General features: G+C 41.8%; 1 protein-coding gene across 2 annotated transcripts in view; it reads right to left on the reverse strand.

The window, feature by feature from the left end:
• UNC93A (unc-93 homolog A) overlaps positions 1–17,812 on the reverse strand; it is a 51,516-nt gene that overhangs the window by 2,574 nt on the left and 31,130 nt on the right. For both annotated transcript variants that reach the window (XM_060242285.1, XM_060242276.1), the window contains exons 6-8: positions 15,302–15,513; positions 9,243–9,378; positions 6,964–7,095 (exon numbers count right to left, since the gene is read on the reverse strand). In XM_060242285.1, coding sequence (XP_060098268.1) covers positions 6,964–7,095; positions 9,243–9,378; positions 15,302–15,513 — 480 coding nt within the window. The remainder of the gene's footprint in view (positions 1–6,963; positions 7,096–9,242; positions 9,379–15,301; positions 15,514–17,812) is intronic.

A 17,812-nucleotide genomic window follows, 5' to 3' on the forward strand; every position in this document is an offset into this window, starting at 1 on the left:
CACATGCTCTGCTGCCATATAGTTCCACTTGCCAGTGCAAGCAGAACACTTAGGTATGGTGGAAAATGATTATATGCCCTTATTAGGGTTGCCAATTCCCAGTTAGGGGCAGGTTTGGCACCCTCCCCCTCAGTCCTGTAGCCAGAAATTTTTGGGTGGGGGGCCCAGGGGATAAAATTGGGAGGGGGGCTGTGGGGCTTGGCTGCTTCTTCCAGCAGCCAGCCGCCTGGCCCCAGCTCTCTCTCTTGCACTCTCTCTCTCTCGTGCATGCTCTCTCTGTCGCTCTCTTTCCCCTGCTCTCTCTCTTGCTTTCACTGTCGCTGCCTCCTCTCCCACTCTCTCTCTCTGTTGCTTTCGCTGTTGCTGCCTCCTCTCGCTCTCCCACTCTATAGCTACAGTTCTGCTACCCCTGCTTCAGGGTCATCAGAAAGCGGCAGCAGGAGGGAGAGGGAAATGTCTGCTAGGCACTCTATTATTCCCTATGGAGACCAATTCCCATGGGGTATAATGGAGAATTGATCTGTTGGTATCTGGGGCTCTGGGGGAGCTGTTTCCTGAGGTAGAGATATTAAATTTTTGGCACAGCATCTGATGTCTCTCCCCAAAACACCCTCCAAGTTTCAAAAGTATTGGACCAGGGAGTCAAATTCTCTGAGCCCCCAAAGAAGGTGCCCCTTTGCTTCATTTCCAATGGAGGGAAGGCATTTAAAAAGTGTGCAGTACCTTTAAATGTGATGGCCAGAACTCTCTTTGGAGTTGAAGAAGATGTTGGATTTATATCTTGCCCTCCACTCTGAAGAGTCTCCTTTACCTTCCTCCCCCACAACAGACACCCTGTGAGGTGGGCGGGGCTCGAGAGGGCTCTCACAGCAGCTGCCCTTTCAAGGACAACCTCTGCCAGAGCTATGGCTGAACCAAGGCCATTCCAGCAGGTGCAAATGGAGGAGTGGGGAATCAAACCCGGTTCTCCCAGATAAGAGTCCGCACACTTAACCACTACACCAAACTGGCTCTCAGTTATGCTTGTCACAACCTTGCTTTTGGCTCCACCTCCAAAATCTCCTGGCTCCACCACCAAAGTCCCCAGATATTTCTTGAATTGGACCTGGCAACCCTAGCACCTATGTATGCTATGCAGGTTACTAGCCTGTCAAAATCTATGCTATTGACATAAAATATGCTTTGAGCTTCAGTAGTCAATATACAAAGGCTGCTTAGTTTCTCTGGATGGCCCACAGTCCACACACCTTTTTTAGTTTGTGCTATTAGTAGTTCGAAATGGCACATTGGTGAGACTGCTGAAAGGACGTCTTGTCTAATTCTCAATCAATTTCTCACAAAGTTTAAATCAGAAGAGGAATGTATTAAATTTTTATTGGCTGATGCCATTCCAGATGTTACTCTTAAGGTGGCTACTTTCATCTTTTTAGCAACAAAAATAAGGAAGAAGACAACCACAGCCACCCATACAAAAATTTTGCCCAAGTTATAGTCTCATTCTGTCACATTATTTTATTATTTATGTTTTAAATCTTGTTCATAGTTCTGTATTTTACTATGGTTTTTTTAATGTTTTAATTTTTATGGCTAGAAGTAAACTGTATACTCTGGGGGGTTTGCTGGGTTATGGCCTATGGCTATAACAATAAAATACTTTAATTCTCAAGTTGTTCAGGATGCATTAATATCCTTCTAAGAGAGAATTGCTAGAAGATTGAATTATATTCTTGCCTTCTGATTAATTTGATTCCGTGTTGTTGAATAATTCTGTTTATACAACTGTGAGGATTATAACATTTGTACATGGCCTTTATAGGAGCAACATTTTGATAGAACCCAAAGATATTAGACAGTTTCAATGCAACGTATTTTGGAATACCGACATACATTGATACTATGGTTGGCAGCTTCCAGGTGGGGCCTGGAGATCTTCTGCTTTTACAACTGATCTCCAGCTGGCAGAGATCAGCTCCTCTGGAGAAAATGGCTGCTTTGAAGGGTGGACTATGGCATTGTACCATGCTGAAGCCTCAACTCTCCCCAAACCCTGCTCTTTCACACCTCCACACTCAGAGTCTCCAGATTTTCCAACACAGACCTGGCAACCCTAAAGTACGTACAAAAGGACAAATTAATCTTTTTTAAAAAAATCAGACTGATTGATGCATTCCTCCTTATATACTCTAGGAGGAGCTCTTGAACAATATTAGATTGCATTTCCCTTAAAGAATTATTTGAATAGTGATGCTTAATATTCAGTGCCCTAAATTCTGTTTAGAGTTACTTAAATTAAGAGCTCAGTCAAATGGTTTTAGGAAGAAAAGTAGTTCTCAGCCTGAACTGCTCACACAGTATGATTCAGTTCAGTTTTCTAAACTGCACTGGTCACATAATCCAAAAGTATAGAAATTTATGCATAAGATCCCATATGAGCAATAGCCATTCATAAAAGAATGAAAATGCTCCAAATACAAGTAAAATTATTTTTGAAAGCATCCCATACAGCTGTTATTCTGGGACCTTCCTGTCTAATTTCAGTTCTGTAGATTGCAAGAGGGATTCAGTGGGGCAGCAAGGAGTAAGGGGCAGCAAGGGGTAAATACAAATATGGCATAGCAAAGACATTGGAATCAGGGTCTCCCAAAGAGGCATTCTTGTGCTCAGCATTTCTACTTTCAGCTCTTCATAACACCCCATCACACACTTTGGAAGGGCTTTCTGATAGGATAGGAGCAAGTCTTATTCTCAAGGGAAGAGCTGTTATGCATTCTTTTTTTACAACAAGAAAAGACCCAGGATATTTGGGGATATGATATTTTGGACTAGAGAAGAAATATGAAGGGAATGTAAATGCTGTCATGCTAGGGTTGCCAAGTCCAACCCCAGAAATATCTGGGGACTTTGGGGTGGAGCCAGAAGACTTTGGGGGTGGAGCCAGGAGACACTGGGTGGAGCTGGGGGAGGGGGGAAACGGTGCCGGGGAGCGTGGCGAGCTGCCGCGCCGCTGCCGCCTCTTCTCTGCTCGCCGTGGCTGCTCCTCTGAGATGGGCTCAACCTGAGCCCATCTCGGAGGAGCAGCCACGGTGAGCGGAGAAGAGGCAGCAGCGGCGCGGTGGCCTCTTCTCCGCTCGCCGTGGCTGCTCCTCCGAGATGGGCTCAGCCTCTGGGGTGGAAGCGGAGGGGCGGTGGAGGCGGGCTGGGGGCGTGGCGAGCCGCAAGTCCGGGTCCTAGAAGGGCCCGGATTCGTGGCTCGCCATGCTTCTGGCCTGCCTCGCCCTCCCCTTCTCTGGTTTTGGCTGCGCTGCTCTTGGCTGCTCCTCTGAGATGGGCTCAGCCTGGGCCCATCTCGGAGGAGCAGCTGCGGTGGGCGGGGAGGGGGCGGCAGTGGCGCGGCAGCCTTGCCCGCTCCAGGATCGGGCGGCTCACCATGCTCCCCGGCGCCATTTTCCCCCTCCCCCCGCTTCCGTTTTTTTGGGGAGCGGGGGAAGAGGGTGGAAATCCTGGGGCCCCCCGCCAGGGCGGGAGGGTTGGGAAGCCTATGTCATGCATATCCCAGGCTACAGAAATGTTTACTAGAACAAATGTTGATCTTTGACAGATTATAATCTGCTAGATAGAATGTTGATCTTTGACAGATATAATCTGCTAGATAGAATTTATGATTTCTTTAAAACTCACAATATTTCTGTGTGAATAAAAGTTTTATAAATAACAAATGATAATGCTGAAGAGTTGAATTCTGCAGTTCATATGTATGCATCAAACAATACAAATTGAGCACACATACTGATTTATCTGCATGTATTGTTCTGTGTAATTCAGCCTGTTTTTGAATGGCAGTGTTTAGGACCACTATTCTCCCCCCACCCCTTCTTCTTCCAAACAAATATTGGAATATTTATTCACCACTTCTTCTGGTTTCAGAATTGTTCACGTTCTTCCAAGATGGATGGAAACTGTGATTCTCAGACTGATAGATTTTGAATTCTGTATTTTCCTGCCACATGGCCCTAGCAGGTAGTGCATTTTAGTCTGTAGTGCATTTTAGCCCATGGAATATTTCTTAGCATGTCTTTAGTTATGTAATACTTGGTTCAATTTTGTTGTTGTGTGAGACTTGATGACTGTTCCTATGATGTTCCCAGGGAGAGAGAAGGTATGTAAGGTGATTCTTATTAATCGGGCAACCTCTGTTGGCAGTTGTGGTTTTTCACACTGCTAAAAAGAGCAATGACACATTGATTCTGCAAATTAGCTTAGCATTGTTCTATCTCAGACAACGTACCTAGTTTTTAAAAATAATTTTATCTCTTACATTTTTCTCATGCAATATCACCACCATGTGCTTATCAGTTTATTATTTTTCTCTTGTTACAGCTTGGATAGTAAACATTTTAATTAGTTCCTAATGATCAAAACACAACCTGGGTTGGAGTATTTCCTTGAGATCTACATAATACACACACAAATCAAAACTGAATACTACCAGTCAGTATTAAGGGAATAACCCTGGTAGTATTTTCCATTGTCAATCATGAACACAACTCAGAATAAATCAGGGACTTAAAAGGTCTTCAGACTTTATGTATAAGATCTTATTTGGTTCTGTACAGTTTACATTACTTGAAGACCAAGATTGTAAGTTCATCTCAGTATTATTACCATGATCACTATTTTTATTTTATTGTCCCTATTTTGCTATGTTTTTAGTGCAACCTTCTCTAATTTTGTTGGTTGTATCTATGATACTGCTCTTACAGCATTTGCAATATGCCTTGAGTCTCAGAGAGGAAGGTGGACTATAAATGCAGTAAAGTAGATAAACAAACAAACAAATATTACTTTTGACAGATCTATTGTTGGGATGCAAAGATGCTTTGTACAACATTAGTTATAAGGGGATCCTTCTAATAAAAGAGGTCAGAATGCCTCTGACTATTGCTAAAGAAACATCTCTGGCACTGGTGATAATCTTAATAATATACAGTATGTTAAAGTTCCTCATTAATTCCTCTGGATCTGTATTAATTATAGGGTTGCCAATCCCCAGGTGGGGGCAGGGGATCCCCTGGTTTGGAGGCCCTCCCCCTGCTTCAGGGTCGTCAGAAAGCGGGGGGAGGGGAGGGGAGGGAAATGTCTGCTGGGAACTCTGTTATTCCCTATGGAGATTTATTCCCATGGAGAATTGATCCGCGGGTATCTGGGGCTCTGGAGGGGCTGTTTTTGGGGGTAGATGCACCAAATTTTCAGTATAGCATCTAGTGCCTTCCCCCAAAATACCCACCAAGTTTCAAAAAGATTGGACCAGGGGGTCCAATTCTATGAGCCCCAAAAGAAGGTGCCCCTATCCTTCATTATTTCCTATGGAAGGAAGGAATTGAAAAGGTGGGCCGTCCCTTTAAATGTGATGGCCAGAACTCTCTTTGGAGTCTCATTATGCTTGTCACAGCCTTGATCTTGGCTCCACCCCCCTAATGTCTCCTGGCTCCACCCCCAAAGTCCCCAGATATTTCTTGAATTGGACTTGGCAACCCTAATTAATTAGGAATAAAGGAAAGAATCACTAGTATTAGTCCCTTACAGGTTAGTCAGTTATTTAAAGATTTGATTTGAAAATAGAAACAAAACTGAAACAAAATAGACCACATGGCATTATAAAGCTTAACTTATAAATCTTTGGAAGCATTTTTTTCTCTAGTTTGTACTACCATGGACTTAGAAGTGTGCAGCTCTGCTTAAGATTGTACCGCAAGGCTTGATTCAATGTTGTGAACAAATTATTTGCAAAGTGAGTGAGCCTCAGATCGTTGGGTTTGTTGTGCTGTCTCTCTTCTCTCCCCTTGTGTGGTGAACTTTTCTTATTTTGGGAAATATTTGAAAGGACTCCAATCTGTTCCATTGTGCATATTCAGGCAATTTAACAAACTGGAGTTTCTTTCTTTCACAACAACTGGGATTCTTAGCGAGGCTGAACCATGGTTTAGCGATCAAACTTATTACAGGTTACTTTCTCCCCCTAAATCCAGACATTTATTTATTACATAACTGGAAAAACCAAGCTCTTAGTAAAGGTTCTTCAGAGTTAATATCTTGATTGCAGCAGCTAACTATAGCTTCAAACTGGGAAGATTCCTCACCACCCTTATTGGCGCAATGGTTTCATAGGCTGTGGGATTTGTTTGTCCTTAATAAAATAGCATGCAATTCTTTTTATTTCTCAATTGAACAATATGAACATCATGTGGTAGCTGTTTGGTTTCCTCTTTTAATATATTTAACTGAACATGACATTGTACCTAATAATCTTTTCTACAAAAAATTAATCTACTTTTGACCTATTTTCAATTTCTGAGTAATCATGGTTTAATGTTGTTTTCATGTCTTATGTGATGTATGCTAATTTTAATTTGTGTTTATTATTGTATGGGCAAATGATAAATAAATCTTTTATTATTAAAAAAAGAAAATAAACATACAGTTTATTAAGATAACCACTTTTAGACATCACAAAACAGGAAGCCTTTGATTGTGGCTCTGTTCAGAAGTGGGAGGTGAAGGTGGGAGGGAGCACAGCAGCCCAGGTACCCGAGGTTCATGAAAGTGTCATGATATATAAATACAGCCCTTGCCCCAAGATTCAGCAGAGTGAAAGATGCAAACTGCCAAATCATAATATAAGTCAAAAAGGCATTTTAGGCTTGGTAAAAAAAAGAGATTATATATTATACAATTCATACACAAAAGCATAATATTTTCCAAAGAACTGAGGTGTTAAAATTCATAGTACTACTGTGTTCTGCCTCAAGCAGTTTAAAAGTTATGATTCCCTCCCTGCCCCTGGCAAGGACTTTGTATCATGCCTATCTGAGGTTCCAAGTTTTAGTGCCTGGGTATATTCTAGACAGACTTACACAATTGGGTTGTCCCCTCCCAGTGAGGCTGATTCTCTTGATAAGGGCTTACCGTTGGTTTGTGTTTGCCAGACAGCATCAGAAACACCCCAGAGTGCAGGTATTACGAAGAATACAGCAAGATGCTCTGGGTAAGGTTTCCAGAGCAGTAGTGTTATTATACAGGCAAGATGAATAATTGCCGCTGTTGGAATAGGAAAAATTGAGAGAAAACAATCAAGATCATTTGTAAGGTAGCCCAGGGGCATAAACTTTTCAATTTTCCGGGGGGGAGGGGGCTGGGACCCAGCCAGAGGCATTTGATCCAGTGATATCTTAGGGAGGAGCCAGTGACTTCACAAGGAGGGGCCTCCATTATCACTACCTATGAATTTATGGAGAAGCTCCCTCCCCATAAATTTAGGGAGCACCCCTCAACAATGCCCAAACCCAGGAAAAGGTGGGAGTTGGCCAGTGGTTATAGTGGTATCTCAGAGGTCTCTTGCTGTGTCCTGTTTTTGAAATTCACTTTTAGAATAGTCACTTTAAGATTTGCAAATATAATAAATAATAATAATAATACTTTTTATTTATATCCCGCCCTTCCCGCTGAAGCAGGCTCAGGGCGGCTCACAACATATTAGTTCAATACAATACAATAAAATCATATAATTCAACAAATACTACACTATAAAACCATCATTTAAATCGACATTCCAATTAAAATTAACAGTTATGGTGCTAAATTACAGTTTTTTAATAAATTGATGGCGGAATACAACAGTAGCAAATCTATCATTTGCTCAGCTTTCAGCGAAGGCCATCTTAAAAAGAGTAGTCTTACAGGCCCTGCGGAATTGGTCAAGACTCTGCAGGGCCCGCACTTCATCCGGAAGTTGATTCCACAGGTGTGGAGCTGCGATAGAGAAGGCCCATTCCCTTGTGTTCTTCAATTTGGCCTCCCTCGGCCCAAGGATATTCAGCTGGTTCTTTCCCGCTGACCTCAGTGCTCTCTGGGGTTCGTATGGGGAGAGACGGTCCCTCAGGTAGGCAGGCCCTCGACCATATAGGGCTTTAAAGGTAATAACCAGCACTTTGTACTGAACCCGGTAAGCAACCGGCAGCCAGTGCAGCCCACACAGCCCCGGCTGTATGTGCTCCCACTTTAGGAGTCCTAACAATAGCCTAGCCGCTGCGTTTTGCACCAGCTGCAGCATTCAGGTTTGGCACAAAGGCAGCTCCATGTAGAGGGCGTTACAGTAATCCAGTCTTGAGGTGACGGTTGCATGGATCACTGTTGCTAGGTCCTGGCAACAGTACATATCATGTGCTCATAGAATTGCATCCCCTGGTCCAATGTTTTTGAAACTTGGATGGTGTTTTGAAGAGAGGCACCGGATGCTATACTGAAAATTTGGTGCCTTTACCTCAAAAACCAGCCCCTCCAGAGCTCCAGATACCCACAGATCAATTCACCATTATACCCTATGGGAATCAATCTCCATAGGGAATAATGGAATGTCCAGCAGACATTTCCCTTCCCCGCAATGTTTTCTGAGGACCCTGAAGCAGGGGGAAGGCCTCCAAACTGAGGGATCACCTGCCCCCAACTGGGGATTGGCAACCTATGCCTAGGTAGTGAACAATTGTCAATACACACCTACTTGACCAAGTCTTTAAGAGTGTAGTCATTTTGAGAAGGAAAAAAAAAGGCTTGCTGGGGCCATTAATTTTCTAAAGGATCTGGTTCAGCATCCACTTAAATGAATGTAAACAATCACAGACTTGAAGAAGACACAAAATATCTATCTGCCAAAAGAACCCCCAAATACTATAGCAATATGTATGCAACAATACAGTTCTTCTCCAATCTTCTTCTCCAATCATTAACTAGTTGAACAGAGTTTGAGTCCAGTAACACCTTTAAGACAAACAAGGTTTTATTCTGTTTTAGCTCAATTAGCATTTCTAAGAAGCTGAGGTTGTAAAGTCATTAACACCACTAACTTCTTTGCAGCCCAGAGTGACAATCACACATAGACTCTACCACCCCATTTGTGTCTTTGAAGATAATGATCTCTCCTCCTTGAAAATTTAAATTGGAAGCCCCCAAGTCCTGTGTTGGTTGCCCGGAGGGGGCTCAGCCCCTGCAGGGAAAATCCGTCGAGGGGGCTCAAGTCCCCAAGCCCCCGTGTAGTTTACGCCTATGAGGTAGCCATATTATAGCAGAAGAATTGTGGGATCAGACCAAGGTCCATAATAGGCTATTGTTCTGTTTCCAATTGCGGCCCATAGACCACTGGAAGCAGAGTATGAATCTTTTCTTTATCCTGCCAGTTAGCCTATACATACCCAGTACAAATAGAGCTTTTCTGCCTGTGAACTGGGAAATCTTCCCAAAGAGCATTGAGCAGAGTGAATTTGTAGCTGAGAAGCAGATCATCACATAACCGACATAATTTATCCCAAGGGCACAGGTCACGTAAGACTAGAGAGAAGAGAAAGAGATGGGTAAAGTATTATTATTCATGATAGTGACTTTGATTCTGTCCATTGAGATTAAAGATGTATTGATGAGTGAATATTCAGATAAAGCAGATTGTTATCAATAAAACACAGCTATGTTGCCAGAGAGCCTCAATTTAATGTGTGCCTGCTGTGCAGTGGTAGAACTGAGACAAGGGTCTGGAACATTCCCCACAAAAGCTACTGAAGACATGGGGAAGTCTGCTATTGAACAGGAGCAGAAATCATTTACTTGATTTTAGCAGTGTCAAGAGTGTGGTTAAGTATCATGTGGTTCTTCTACTGAGTTCATTGGCACCAAAGCTGAAACACAGACCGATTTCTCACTAACATTGCTCCACCTCCGGGCTTCTGTGTTCCCCCAGCACAAGTGATCGATTTCCCACCAGTTGCATTTTGATGCAGGGCTCCTTCCAATTTCCCATGCGATGTTAGCCCTGCACCCCCTCTCCCACTGTTCTGAACTATTGTGGACTATAGTCATTTGACTGTTTTGTCAACCTTGCTATGGATATTTGTTTCTTATGGACTAAACAGCAATGAACCAGGCCAGATCCCAGCTTGTTTCCTGTCTGTGGCTGCCAGTGTGTGGACTGTCTAGGCCTGCAACACTGAGAGAACACCAGATTGTGCTTCACCAGCAAGTTGCTCAGCTCTGCAGAACACCAACTGCATCCCTATCTTCAAGAAGACGATACCAGAAGCAGTCCTGAGAGAAGCCATGTTCCTAAGATGAGCCTAGAAGACAAACTGCCATGCAGAGAAAGTCTCTTCTGCATGCACCACATTCCAGAGTCCTGTCAGCGCTTTGGAAATGCAGATGCGAAGGCATAGCCATCAACAATGGACTACTGTAACATCATCTTCTCTGAATAAAAGAATCTCCCTGTCACGCATCAAGACTAATCGCCAGCTCAATAGAACATCGTTGAAGAAGATTTCCGGTCATCAGCCATATCCTGCAACCCATCTACTGTCTTTTGTTTTTCATTGTCCCCCTCCTGAGGTGTTACAATAATGGACATTTGGCCCCAGATTGACCACTCCAATTTCTTTGTGTAAAAGACCTTGATCGCTCACCAAATTATTTTGTTCTAGTTCCTGGGAGCCATCTCCGGGTAGGTGTAGCTCATCATGAGACCCTGCCTTAGGATATGAAATTGGTTTTGGGTCACTCAGATTTGTCTCTAATGGTACCCCTATCTTGCTGTCAGAGTTACCCCCAATTCCTGATCAGTTTTGGGCCCATTATTGCCAGTGACACTAGTCATCTCTTGCTCCCCCTTCCCCTCCTGTCTTCACTGGAGAATCATCCTTCTTTTATCGTCGAAAGTATCACCACTCATCATTTTCCTGCTCATGCAAACGTCCCTATCAATTTTCTACCTAGACCTGTATGTGTGTTGAATACTTGTGTTTCCTTGTGTGTTTGAGTGTGTTCTAATAAAAATCTATTTTAGTTTTTTAAATCTCATTATTTAAGGAGACTCCTTTGGAGGACTGACTCCTGTAAAAACAGGTTATCAATCCTGTACTAATTGGCCATCTTTGCCCACAAAATTAAATTCTCCCATACTTCTCTTGAGGGCAATTTGGCCAACAGTGGTATCATAATCCTTAAATGACAGCATCACAAAACCGTATGAGGAACTGGAGGGAGCAACTGGTGGGAAATGATCACTTGTGCTGGGAGAAACAGAAGCCTCGGGCAGAGCAACACTAGTGAGAAATCAGTCAGAGTGCAACTTGAGAGTGAAACATTAGTGCCAAACTAAAACTGAGAAAAGAACTGCATCATGAAGACAGAAAAGCATTTTACGTCTGTTTGCATGCTCAGTTATCCCATGCTAACGGCCCCAGAACGTATATCAAATCTGAATTTGTTGACCCAGCTAACCCATGCTACCCTTCCTTGGCATGCTTCTTCAGACATACAGAATGCCCTTACTTTACACCACTTGTACCTAATGCCTTTGTTGTCTGAAGGGGTCGTTTTGTAGAAAAATAGGTGGTGGAGCACATTAGCATAAATAATTAGCATATGCCATTCCCCCACAAGCCAAAAGCAATCTGACGCAAGAAAAGAGAACCCCTTGCTCACCTGGGGCTCTCTTTGGCCGCCCCCCCAGTCAAAAGGCCAGCAAGCCCGCCACCCAAAATCACATAAGAAGTGGAGAAAGGGTGGCATGGGCTTCTCCAGGAGTTAATGAGGGCTGCTGGGGTGTGTGGCAAAGCTCCTGGTGGCTGGCTGGCTGCCCGCTTTCCTAACCCAGGGATTGTTATGCAGTTGCACCTACTATTCAGTGGACAAGGTAGGTAGGTGGGGAGGAGGAGGGGGGCATCAGAAAGGTTCAGGAGCTCTGCTCCTATAAGCTCCTGCTGAATTCAAGGCCAGGTTGTCTTTTTTCTGGTGCCAGGCCCCATTTTTTTAAAACAAAATCCTCAGCTAATTTATAATTGATTGGAATATTTTTTAAAATTTTTGGTATATTTTTTTAATTTTAACAATTTGTTGTTTTTCTTTTGGCTGCCTTATGATTTTAATGGGTTGCTGTTTGTTTTTAATGGCTACTCTTTTAATGCAGCTGCTGTTTTAAATATAGTTTTGATTTTTAGCTGCTGTTGATGAGTTCTGCGTTTGACTATCCTGATTTACACTATCTTAACTGAAATATATTGTTGTGAGCCACCTAGGGCACATCTGGTGGTTATGCAACATAATTCAATAATGCATTTAATTAGTTCTCTAAAAATTAAAAAGGGAGTTCAGAAGTTACCATTAAAAAAGTTATAGTTTTAAATTTACTTTAATACTTACATATTATATTATTACATGTATGTTCAGAGTGGCTCTTTAGGTTGGTGGTAATTGCAAATTATGAGCTGTGGAGTATACAGTAAAACTACACAACACTTTATAGCAATGGTTTCAAACCACTGGAGAGTTTCTATGGAAAGAAGGATTTCTTTCTGAAGAGTGCAACTTTTGCCATTTTGATCTGCAGCTGGAGAAGGAAACTGAGAAAGTCATACTCCACAGGCAGAAATTCTTCTATCTGTAGAAATGCTCTACTGGTTCAGATTCCAAGCCAGTATGATGTATTCATGTGTTAGGTCCTAAAAATGCCTTGTGTCTTGTGGATGTATTTCTTGAAAGTAGACTTTAGGAAGCAGGGACTCCATGAGTAACTCATGAGAGAGGGGAAATTTCCTCTCTCCAGTAGCCCCCAGCCTTCCATCATATCGTCTCTCTCCATCTTCCCCATTTATCCCCATGTTGTTGCCTGTATTGAACGTATCCTTCCTTTTATCTGATGTTCTTCTGTCATCTCATTCCTTCCACCTTCCCACTATTGCTTTCCCACCTCCATCCTGCCTAGGGTTGCCAAGTCCAATTCAAGAAATATCTGGGGACTTTGGGGGTGGAGCCAGGAGACATTGGGGGCGGAGCCAGAAGCAAGGGTGTGACAAGCATAATTGAACTCCAAAGGGAATTCTGGCCATCACATTTAAAGGGACAGCACACCTTTTAGAATGCCTTCCTTCCATAGAAAATAATGAAGGATAGGGGCACCTTCTTTTGGGGCTCATAGAATTGGACCCCCTAGTCCAATCCTTTTGAAACTTGGGAGGTATTTTGGGGAGAGGCACTAGATGCTATACTGAAAATTTGGCACCTCTACCTCAAAAAACAGCCCCTCCAGAGCCCCTGACACCCGCGGATCAATTCCCCATCATTCCCTATGGGAATTGTTCCTGGAGGTGCATAATAGCTGTGGGGGTGGAGCTTCCCCCGCTGGCCAGCTGGCTGGGGGAGGGGGGAAGCCTGTAAAACCAGGGAATCCCCCGCTGGGACCTGGGGATTGGGAAGCCTAATCCTGCCTCCTGCTATCACCTCTATCCCCCGCAGTGTTCTGCCCAATTTCCTAAAATGTGGTATTAGCATTTTAAAACAGTGGCTAAGATCTCATGAGATAGTGGGCTTTTCCACATTTTTAAAATCAGTTCTGGTCCCATACTGCTTTAGCTTATCCCCTTATTTCATGTACATTTTTGTGCCTTGGTTTCCACTTTGGATTTGGTCCCCCCCTCCCAGCCAGATTTCTCCAGATTTTTTTAGACTACTTTTACCTTAATGTTTTTCTGGAAGCTGATTTTGAGTTGCTGTTTTTCTCATGCCTAATGTTTCCTTTGTCCTACCACCTTCAGCCCACTTTTCAATGACTGGACTTTTGCACTGGTAAACCACTTCCTCTCCCCCCACCCTCACCCTGAAGATGACTGATTTCATGTTTTTAAAAAATGTATTGTTGTAATGACAATTTAAGCAGGTTTTCTGGATTCCCAGGATTCATTTTTAAAATAAGTCTCTATACTCTTTCCTTGAGATGTGCTTTCCCCCCTATATCTCCACAATGGTAGGAACTAGAGACTTTTTAAAAAATGAAATGGATTTCAGAGAACCTGGTTAAACTATTATTACAACACTACAGTGATAGAGTGATACTTGATGGCTGTTTTTAAAAAAACAGTGACACCACTAATAATGATAATAGCAGACTCCTTTGAAAATCCTCATTATTTAACTGATATGCAGAAGAAAATAAACTAACAACAAATGAAAAACTCATGGGGAAGGAAGGCATGAGGAAGAACCCTGCCCAAACCAATTCTAGTGCTTCTCCATTTACACCCAAAAAAATCAGGAGTAACTCGAATATGTGGAAAAGGTCTTGTGTTTGATGTCTGTGCAAGCATGGTTGTTCCAGCAGTTGGGGAGTGAACGTCTTTCACTTATTTCTTTTCTGATTTTTCTGTAAATGTGAGCGTTTCCTTCAGGTGGTTGGGTGGCCCTGGCTTGTGGATTCTGTCACTCTCAGAATGTGGAAGAGTCCTAGGCCCTGTTCACACAGCGTGTTGGGTCCGTGTTAAACTGACCCAGTTCTGTTCCGAATATCTTTGTTCTGGATATTATTGATCAGACTGCCATACTGCAATTCGAATCACTCAGCGGTGAAACTGTCTTCTGCCGTCCACACGATGGCACCATGCAGTTCTTTTTTCCTCCACTATTATGCGCATGTGCACATGTTAAAACATTATGTGGTTATGCGCATATTGCTAAGTAGTAAAAAAAAATGGTGACCGTAAACTGGCTGTCTGAGGCTCCTTTTGCTCTGGGACAGCCTTCAGACATCCGGAAGCTGGTTAATATCGCAGAACTATCCAGATGAAGAAAACTACAAGGTGAAACCGGAGAACTAAAAAAACACCGCAAAGGAGCAGGTAACAAAATAAACTGGTTCCGAGAAGGATTGGGGGGGGGGGCGCTACCATGAGTTAATACTGGGAGGCAGAAGTTGCTGTCTGATAAATCACTTTAAATCCGGAAGGAAACAGCAGCGACATCTGATTATACTGTGCATCTGAATAGGGCCCTACAGTCAATTTAAGAATTAAAAATAGAATGGCAGATTTAACAGAGAATATCCTGAATTCCTAATGAGCATATGTTTAAGGTACTGAATAACTCTGGTAACTGAGATAACAGTGAAAAGGATGGAAAGAGCAACAGGAGTTTCATTCAGACTGATTTCCCACTAGCACTAGCTCCACCCTTGGGCTTCTGCTTTCCCTGGCTCAAACAACCAATTCCCCACTAATTGCTGTGTGGATGCATTTTGATCTGTGGTTCCCTCCAGTTTTTTTCACAGCTTCCTGCTCTTGTTTTTTGGAGATCTGGAAGCTGCAAGGGAAATTGGAGGGAGCCACAGATCAACATGTGCCTGTGCAGCAACTGGTGGGGAACTGATGGCTTGAGCAGTGGAAAGCAAAAGCCCGAGGGCAGAGGAATTGCTAGTTAGGAATCGGTCCCACATTCCTACCTTGGTGTAATCACCAGCAAGGAATCCCTGTTCAAATCCACTGTACATGGTCAACGGAATCAGGAGACATTGGCGCACATCTTTAAGATGCCGGAATGTTGCCAAGAAAGTGGAACAGAATGATGGTTTTTTCTCTTCTTTGCTCTCTTCTTTGTTGGCTGTAATCTGATCCAGAAACAAAGCGACCAGGAACACAGCTAGCACCCCACTACCTGCAGATTCAAATGATAATTGCAATAATAATATTAGAATCAGAATGTAAGAGAAAATTATTATAATCAGATTTCAGTAGCAAGTAAGATCATGAGATAAATTTGTATTCCTAACAAATCAAGACTTGGAGGAAAAGGAACTTATATTTAAATCTCTGCTTTAAACCTAAATCTTCATGGTACTTGCCATAGCTGGAAAAACCTGTGGTGAAAAACTTCTTACCCTTTTGGGGCAGGTCAGAGGTTGCACAAATGCCATTATGAAAGCCCTGCCTTTAAAACTATTAACACTAACAACATGAAATTATGCAGTCTGAGTATCTGTCTTCAGATTTAGTGACAGTCTTCTACAAAATTTATGTGATGAGGAAAATTACGTTTTAGAACAAGCTTCATTACAATAACGGAGAGCAGCTTCACATTCAGGCAAGTATCTTTGTATAATCTACAGCAGAAATTAACATTCACAAATATTCAAAGAGTTATTGAATTCAATTCTCACTGCTCAAGTTTTCAGCAAGAAAGTCTACATTCAAAACTTACATTAATGTTTTGAATGTGATTTTCACTGCAAGATCTAACATTGAAAGGCTTTAGATCAGGGTTTCAATCAGGTCTGCAGCAATTTTCTCCCCCTCCTGTCCTCTCGCTTTGAAGCTCTGAGGCTGCTGAAGACATTCCCAGCTCCTTCTGCCTTGTCTTTATCTGATTCAGCTGATCTTGCAAAGCTGCAAAGAAAATGCAGAATGGATTTTCCATTAAGGTCTCTGCACCCAGGTAGACCAATCTATCTTTGCCCAGAGACCTTAATGGAAAATTCATTCAATAAATGCATTGAAAAATGTAATTAATTGGATTATATGTTATAGTTAGTACAAGGGTTATATTGATTTAGAGAAGTGGTTGATTTAGTGCCTAAACAGTTTTGTAATTGAATTGGGACCTTTTATTAGCTACTAATTAAACGGATTGGAATTAATTGATGGGATTGAGTGATTTTAATTTATTAGTAGTAGGAACCAAATTAAGTTTATTAAGATTAGGCTATAGGGTAGATAAATTAGGAGCAATTATAGTTAATTATTAGCATAGGAAATAGAAATGTTGGTGTAGGTTTTTACTGTCTGATTTTCAAAAAGTTTTATTTTCAAAAAGAGTAAGGGTAAGGGATAGGAGAGATAGAAAGCACAATACATTTGGACTTTATTCTGCACAAAAATACTTTCAAAAAATACAAGCTCACTTTTACAATGTTTTCTTTACCTAAATTGTTCCATATTATTATGTCTATACTAAAGCTCATCCACATTTTAAAATTTTATAGTTTGAATCCTTTGTTAAAGTTATCAATTGATTTGACAATTCCAGTAAAGGCAATTTTATAATATAAAATACAGGAAAGAAAGAAGGGAGAAATAAGTTCACACCAGAGAATTTAAGAGTCTTGAATATCTAACCAGGCATATCTAACCATCCAGTATTTTCTTGCTTCTTCGTTAGAAAGAAAGTCCAGCTCTGCTATTTCCAGAATGTTTCCCACCAAGTCCATTTTTGTGGGAATTTGCTGAGATTTCCATCTCTGCACCAAAAGAATTCTAGCTGCTGTGTTAAAGTGTGCCAGCAAATGTGTCATTTCTTTGGCATAATCCTCAGGAAATATATTCAATAAAAATAGTTCTGGTTTGAAATGAATTTGTGTCTTCGTAATCTTCTGTAATATTTCATGCACCATTTTCCAATAACCCTTCACCGTCTCACATGTCCACCACATATGGTAAAAAGAACCCACCTGTTTAGTACATTTTCAACATTTGTTAGACATATTAGTATAAATCTTACACATTTTCTGTTGGGTCAAGTACCATCTGTAAAACATCTTATACAAATTTTCTTTAAAAGTTGCTGACCTAGTTAATTTGACATTAAGCTTCCACAGTCTCTCCCATTCTTCTAATGTAATATTACGACCAAAAATTTTTGCCCATTGGACCATGCAATCTTTACCACTTCGTCTTGTGTCTTCATTTGAAGTAAATATGCATATAATTTAGAGATTAATTTTTCCTGTGGACCTAAAAGAATTTTATCAAATAGATATTGTTCTGTATTGAAACCTATCACCTTGTCTTTGGCATATCTGGATTCAAGTTGCATTCTCAACCACCAGTTTATTTTGATATCCATATTTTCCAGCTATCCTCTGGTTTTCAATTGATTATCTTTTCCCAACAAGTCATCATACCTATAATTCTGATTTGATTTTAGGAGATTTGGATGCGTAAATGCTTCTACTGGGGAG

This window comes from Heteronotia binoei, chromosome 1 (assembly GCF_032191835.1).
Source record: "Heteronotia binoei isolate CCM8104 ecotype False Entrance Well chromosome 1, APGP_CSIRO_Hbin_v1, whole genome shotgun sequence".
NCBI lineage: Eukaryota > Metazoa > Chordata > Lepidosauria > Squamata > Gekkonidae > Heteronotia > Heteronotia binoei.